At 48.7% G+C, this 7,697-nt stretch overlaps 1 protein-coding gene across 1 annotated transcript in view; it reads right to left on the bottom strand.

Moving 5' to 3' along the window:
• The window catches only part of RFT1 (RFT1 glycolipid translocator homolog), a 52,103-nt gene that overhangs the window by 25,718 nt on the left and 18,688 nt on the right, over nucleotides 1-7,697 (bottom strand). Inside the window, exon 6 of the mRNA XM_006169297.3 lies at nucleotides 4,103-4,240. Coding sequence (XP_006169359.1) covers nucleotides 4,103-4,240 — 138 coding nt within the window. The remainder of the gene's footprint in view (nucleotides 1-4,102; nucleotides 4,241-7,697) is intronic.

Here is a 7,697-nt window from a genome sequence, read left to right as displayed (position 1 = left end):
TGCCAGCTTCGGGTCCCAATCTTTTTTTTTTTTTTAAATAAAGAATTATTGTATTTCATTTTATTCATCATTATTATTGTTTTTAATTTGACCAGAGAGAGAAAACAAAGCACCGGATCTGGAACTCGAATCATGGTCAGCCATGTGGGAGTCCAGCACCTTAACCACCATGCCACCTGCCATTCCCGGCTTTTCATTCTTTAAGTAAATAACTACCAGGGACAACAGTCAATTTGGTTTAGAAGACTACATCACATATAAGTAAACCACAAAGACCAAAGTTAGTTCACAGGCAGAACTTAGAAGTGAGTCCAAAACCAGCTGTGTGATTTTGAGTTAGTCTCTTAACTTCTCTGAAACTGTTCTCTCATTTGTAAAAAGGGAGACTGCAGTATTTGCCCCAGAGCACCACTATGAGCACTGAATACAAAAATCCACGCAGAGTGCTAGGTGTGGGCCTGGCACACAGCACGCAGTCGGTGGGAGCTAGCATAAGCGGCTCTTTGTCAACGTGATTCACTTTCTCAGAATTCCTCAAGTCTTCAAGTCTCCAGAGGGGCCTCATAGCAGGTGAACAATTTCACTTTAAAGCTGAAGACCGTGGTGCAGAGGCAGGGCACAAGGCTCTGTGAGGCTGGGTTCACATCCCAAGACCTCCCTGAGTACGCTGGGCACATGTGTGCCCGTGATCCAGGGCTGGCTGAGGCTGGGGATGGGAGGTGATGCTGTAAAGACTGCTGGGATGCTGTCTCTCTCTCTCTCTCTCTCTCTGTCTCATGGAAGAAATAAATAAATAAAGTAAAATGAAGACCTTGGGGTGGGGAGACAGTCCTGTAGGCTTCAGATATGGCCACGCTGTTTTCCAAAGGAATCACCTCTCCTCTTCTCCATGTCCACATCCCAGCGAGCAGCGAGCCTGGGGCCGGGTCTCATGGTTTGCCAGCAGGAACGTGCTGTGAGAAAGTGCACGCAAACTTTTCATGCCTGGGGCTTCTGTCCTAGCAGCAGACATGGCCACTCTTAGGGTGGGCTGCCAAATTAAACGCTGGGCTTTCACGGTGGCCAGCAGGTGGTGTGATGGTTAAAGGCACTGGATTCCCATATGGCCTGCTACGGTTTAAATCGTGGACCTGAAGGCTTTCTTTCTCTCTCTCTCTCTCTCTCTCTCTCTCTCTCTCTGTCTTTTTCTCTCTCTCTCTGGTCATATAATGTCCCTCTCTGGTCAAATTAAAATAAATAATAAATAAATAAAGTTAAATAAAATACTTCTTTTTAAAAAAATGCAGAGCTTTCACGCCAGTGCCAGCAGTGTCTGCCCTGCCCTGCTGGGGACTCCGACAGAGCCAGCTCTGCTCTCGGAGCAGTAGTGTGACGAGGTAGTGCCCTCAGTCATCACTGAGAGGCACCCATAGTGTACACGCCTGCCTGCCCCACTTACAGGAGGGGGGTAGGGAAATGGTATGACCTCCCAAAGGCAGACTAAAGCTCAGTGCTGAGCACAGCACAGGGTTTAATACACACAGACTCTGTTACCTTCGCTCTCCACTCACATTACTGGTTCATCGCTCCTGTCCACAACGGTACTGGGGTGCAGGGCTGGCCCAGCGTGAAAGCTGGCCAGCCTTGAGAGGGTGGGTCCAGGGAGCACTCAGGGGGCAGGGACTTTTCTGCACCCCAGACCTGCTCCCTGGGCAAGAGAAGAGATCCTGAGCCCTAACCCCGCCAGCAGAGGCCTACTGCTATCTAACTGTCAGGCTGGTTTAGGTTAAAGATAAGATCCAGCTGATTAGAATGGAAACTTACCTAACAGAGGCGAACATATCGGACATATCGGGCTTTGCTACAGAATATCTAGCTTTTCTTGAAAAGCTGTGAGATAGGATTCTATAAATGCTGAGACCTCAGCCCCACACATGTTACTCCCTTCTCAAGTAATCTCAAAAGAGGAAGATAGAGAAGTCTTGTGGGAGGTGCACCATATCTAGCAGGCAAGCAGGGGTGGAGAGGGGGAAGCACCCAGAACGGGGCCGTACTGGGTCTGAATGACAATGTGGCACAGCATCATGGGCAGTCCAGGGCCAGGACAGTGGCTCCAACGCCAGACCCAGGAAACAGAAGTCGAATTACTGCAAGTGCAGGAGTGGCGTAGAAAAGGAGCGAGCTTCACGCCAGCACACCAGCTGCTGGGATCCTCAGTGGTCTGCGTGTGCAAGAAGGTCCCCTGAAAGTCCGGCTTTCTCCTAAGTAAAGAAATGATGAGGCCAGCCCGCAGCCATGGTGAAGGTGTCTATGGTTTGAATCCCGGACCTGGCAGCTTGCTTTCTCACATGGACAACTGTGATTCAGGTCCCGGGCCCAGCAGCTTGAGAAACACATCAGTCGCATGTGTGCATGCCCCCATCCCGAGAGAGCAGAGAAAGGACTGTGGCCTGGCCACCCAGGTGCTTTCTCACTCCTCCTCTCTCTGTGTCTCTGTCTCCACTAACTGTATGAGCCCTACAGCAAAAACAAACAAACTAAAAAGAAAGAAACTGGGGCCAGCAGGTGGCATGGTGTTTGGGGTGCTGGACTCCCACATGGCCAAACCTGGTTCAAGACCTGGACCTGGCAGCTTGCTTTCTCACTTTTCCACTCTCTCTCTCTGATCAAATTTTTAAAAATAATGATGATGATGGATAAAATAATTAAAAAAAAAAAAAAGACAGAAAGAAGCTATGGGGCCAGCTGGTGGTGTAGTGGTTAAGGCACTTGGATCCCACATGGCCTACTCTGTGGTTTGAGGCACCAGACCTGGCAGCTTGAGAAACACACTGGGCGTGTGCGTGCGTGCCCAAAGTCCTGAACGGAAGGAGAAATGGAGGAGAAAGGATTGTGGTGTGACCATGTCCCATGGGGAGTGCTTTCTCACTTTCTCTTTCTCTCTCTCTTCCCCCAGCAAGTGCACACTCCCTTTGGGAAATTTATTTTTGGGGGGAGAGGTTTTTGCTATAGGGCGCATGTGCTCACCAGAAAGACAGAGACAGAGAGATAGAAAGTGAGAAATCACCCCCCAGGGGAATGGCCAGGCCGCAATCCCTTCTCCTTCATTCTCCTCTCGGGATCTTGAGCACACACGCAAGCACACGCGCCCGGTTGAGTTTAAGCCACCAGGCCCAGGACTCGAACCGAGGTTGACTACATGGAAGTCCAGCGGCATAGCCATTATGCTAACTGCTAGTCCCAGAAAAAATTTTGTAAAAAGAAAGAAGATATAGTATGTAGAGGACATCCCTGCTTTCTCAGAACTCCAGGCTATCTGTGCCAGAGGTCAATCCAGGGAGATCAGAAAGACACAGCAGAACAGAGAGAGCACGGTGGTTAGAGCTACACTCTGTTAGCATTCAAGCTCCTGCAGGCTCCCATCCTCTCTGTGACCCTCACTTAGACAGGTATTTATTCGCTAAGCCTCAGTTCCTCAACCCTAAACAGATTACAGCAGCAGCAGCCTCGCACAGCTCTGTGCTTTAATGGGCATGAAATGCATTCAGCACAGGGCACAGGGGTTCTCAACTAGTGGCACTTTTGCCCCGCACACAACCTTTTGTTGTGTTATGATGGGGAGATGGTTACTACTGGTATCTAGTGGGTAGAGACCAAAGAGGCTATTAAACATACTCTAATACACAGGACAGGACTACATAAAAAACTGCCTAGGGGTCAGCAGGTGGCATAGCACTTAATGGTCAACTGTGGTTCAAATCCTGGACCTGGCATCTTGAAACTCACGCTGGGCACATGCGCATGTATGCTCAAGGTCCCGAGAGGAGAATGGAGGAGAGGGACTGTAGTGTGACCATCCCTCCGGAGGGTGATTTCTCACCTTCTGTCTCTCTGGCAAGCACACATGCCCTATAGCAAAAATCTCTAACAACAATGACAACAAAAACTATCCAGCCCCAGAAGTCAAAAGGGCTAAAACTTAGAGATGGCCAAACACACTGCACGCACTCGATAAATATGAACTACAAAATTATCTTACTAAACCAGCTACAGTTTCTTTCTCACAAGAATAACCAACATCTGTGATTGAAATGATAAGAGATAGTAAGCATGTATGACTTACTCTGCTTCTCGTAACATTGGGTAACAGGTCTGTTAATCTGGAGACAGGAAGAGTTTGTTGCCTGGTTGATTCTGGGAAGCCCAGTAACTTTGCAAAGTAAGTGACATAGCAGAGCACCAGCACTGTGCTAGAGAGCAGCTGGGAAGAAAAAATCAGGGTTTCAATTGAACTGTTTCAATAAAGGCATACTTAAGACATGCCTATAAACTGGACCTCGAAGGCCAATCAGGAGCTCAAACTGCCCTGATGGGCCAATGCCTCGCTCTCTGGAAAGCAGCAGCACGATTCGCGGAGACGCAGTTCCATGTGGCCTCTCTGTGCAGTGCCCCGAATGCTCACTGGACAAGGAGCTCGTTGAGGTCCTCTGTGTAGGCAGAATACGGCCACATGGGCCGCTGACCTTCAGCTCAGATGCCACAGCACTGCCAGCCACGTTCTCAGAAGTTGTGTGTTTGGCCGAAGGACCAGCTCCCCACTCAGACAGCTCACTGTAAGCACCCAGTTGTCCCGACTGGGCTATATCCAGGGACCTACCCTCATCTAGGACTGTGGGTTTTCCATAACCCTGGAAACCGGTTTAGGATCACAAACCGTAGCAGAACTGAGCTACAGCTCCTCTCCACCCAGTGCTCAGGCAGGGCAGAAGCTGCCACAAGATGGGGAGGTGGGGTGGGGTAGTGAGAGGGCCCACCCTCCAGGACAAAGAAAGGCCTCAGGCCAAGAGCAGCAGTCAGGGCTTTGTTTGCAGGTTGGGGGGAAGCGTCCCAAAGAGCCCCTTTGCACAGGAGCTCCAGAAGGTGGGGCCTCCAGGCCCTGCCTGCAGCCTGAGGCACTGCAGCTGCTCCTGTAGCACAGGTCATGGCAAGGAGGGGGGTCTCGGGCTAGCAGGTGGAGGCTCCCCACTCTCCGCTCCCCACCAGGCCTGAGGGCAGGGCCCTTACCCACCATCTTTCTTTCATGCCTCAAGCCCTTAATACACAAACAACACTGCTGTGAACCACGCCCCCTGATGCCAGCATCCTCTGTGACAAGTCCCCTTCCTGCAATCACCCTCCACACCTCTCTTCATCTTCATCCTACTGCTGATCAGAGCCTGCAGGAAACAGTTATGACCTACTGATAGTCTTAATGCAGAATATTAAAACATGACCCTGAGAAAAAGATTCACATAATATGAAATTCATTGTAACTGTACATAATTTGGTAGCTTTTAGTATTTATGTTGTGTGACCATCACCACTACCTAATTCCAGGCCATTTTCATCACCTCAAAGGGAAACCCTAGACCCATTAAGCAGCTATTGCCCATTCCATCAACTCCTGGCAACCACTAACCTGTCCTCTGCCTCTATGGGCATGCTTGTCCTGGACAGTCCATATCGATGAACTCTTACAGCAGGTGCAGCCTCTGTTTTTGAAATTATTTATATCATTCCACTTCTTATTTTTATTTTTTTTTATGTTTTAATTTGAGCAGACAGAGACAGAAAGAGAGAGAGGGAAAGCGAAAAAGCAAGCCACCAGGTCCGGGATTTGAACGGCCATATGGGAATCCACTGCCTTTATCCACCAGGCCACCTGCTGGCCCCAAGGTGCAGCTTCTTTTGATTGGCTTCTTTCACCCAAGGTTCACCCAGGTTGAGAGTAAGCATCAATATTTCACTTTTACTGCATGGAGAGGCTATATTTTGTTTATCCATCAGATGATGGACATTTGGGTTGTCTCCACCTTTCGGCTATTGGGAATAGTATTGCTGTGCTCATGAGCGTAGGTTTTTTATTTGAACGCTTGTTTTCAATCCTCCTGGTGGTATTCACACACACTTCAGTGGAACTGCTGGACTGAGTGGCCACTCTGTGCTTAACTCTCTGAGGAACTGCCAACTTGCTTTCCTTGGCGGCTAACTATTTTACGTTCCCATCAGCAAGGTATGGGGTTCCAATCACTCTACCATCACTTGCTATTTTGTTTTTATATTTTTTATGTTTATTTCTTTTTTCCATAGTGAAAGAGACAGAACAAAAGAGAGAAAGAAAGACAGGGATAGGGAGAGAGGGGGCATCCAACAGGCTCTCCATGCCACAATCCTCCCCAGCACCAGCCAGACTGGATCACAGGCACATGTGAGCCCAGCATGTCCAGAGTCCTCAGAACGAGAACCTGGGACCTTTCCAAGTAGGTCTGCCTCACAGAGTGCTGCATAAATTACTCCTGCATCACTGTCCAGTCCCACTTTTTGTTTTTTGGATAAGCGCCATTCTAACAGGTATGAAGTGGTGGCTAACTGTGATTTTGTTTGCACTTCCCTAGTGATAAATGATGCTGAATATCCTTTAGTGTGCTCCTTGGCCATGTATTTGTATTTTTTCTTCATAGAAATGTGTATTCGGGGGACCAGCAGTTAGCATAATGGCTATGTCACTGGACTCCCACGTAGTCGACCGTGGTTCGCGTCCCGGACCTGGTGGCTTAAAACTCACACCAGGTGCGTGTGCGTGCCCAAGATCCTGAGAGGAGAATGGAGAAGAGATTGTGGCGTGGCCATCCTCCCTGGGGGGTGATTTCTCGCTTTCTGTCTCTATGTCTCTGTCTGTCTGGCAAGCACACGCACCCTATAGCAAAAATCTCTAAAAAAAAAAACCAAAGAAATGTGTATTCAGGATTCAGCAGTTGGTGTAATGGCTATGTCACTGTACTCCCATGTAGTGACTGTGGTTCAAGTCCCGGACCCGGTAGCTTAAACTCACTCCGGGTGCATTTATGTGCATGCCCACCCAAGATCCCAAGAGGAGAATGGATTGCAGTGTGGGCATCACCCCGGGGGGTGATTTCTTGCTTTCTGTCTCTATCTTTCTGGTGAGCACACACGCCCTATAACAAAAACCTCTCCAAAAAAAAAAAAAGAAAAGAAAAGAAATGTGTATTCGGCATTCTTTGCCTACTCTTTAATTGGGTAGTGTGTCTTTTTACTGTTGAGCTTTAAGTGTTCTTTATATATTCTAGGATAACTCTTTTACTTGATGTATAAGGCCACAGAATGAGGGGCTAGTTTAAGGAGGACTATGGAGACAAGTTGGACAAAGGAGAATTCCGGGTGCCTTGGGTTGGGCTCACCTGCTCCAATGAAGTGTTGTGGTTGGCCTAAGATCTCTCACACAGACACTGACAGAATAGTCCAGAGAAGGGATCTCAGAAGTCTCATAGCAAGGAAGCCAATAAATTCAGAATTGGCCTTACTAAATTATGGCCTATGATATATTCTGGGTGGGAACTACAACTATCAAAAACTCAAAACTTAAGGGCCTTACCCAAGAAAAGTCAACCAAATAACTGAGTGTCTCCATTGCTCTCCTGTCCCACTGGAAAGAGTTCATCAAAAACAATGATGAGGGGGAACCAGCAGTTAGTGTAATGGCTATGTCGCTGGACTCCCACGTAGTCGACCGCGGTTCGTGTCCCGGACCCGGTGGCTTAAAACTCACGCCGGGCGCGTGTGCGTGTGTGCCCAAGATCCCGAGAGGAGAATGGAGGAGAAGGGATTGCGGCGTGACCATCCCCCCTGGGGGGTGATTTCTCGCTTTCTGTCTCTATGTC

Source organism: Tupaia chinensis, unplaced genomic scaffold (assembly GCF_000334495.1).
Source record: "Tupaia chinensis unplaced genomic scaffold, TupChi_1.0 Scaffold147003_1, whole genome shotgun sequence".
Classification (NCBI taxonomy): domain Eukaryota; kingdom Metazoa; phylum Chordata; class Mammalia; order Scandentia; family Tupaiidae; genus Tupaia; species Tupaia belangeri.
This window is presented reverse-complemented; position numbering and strand designations above follow the sequence as displayed.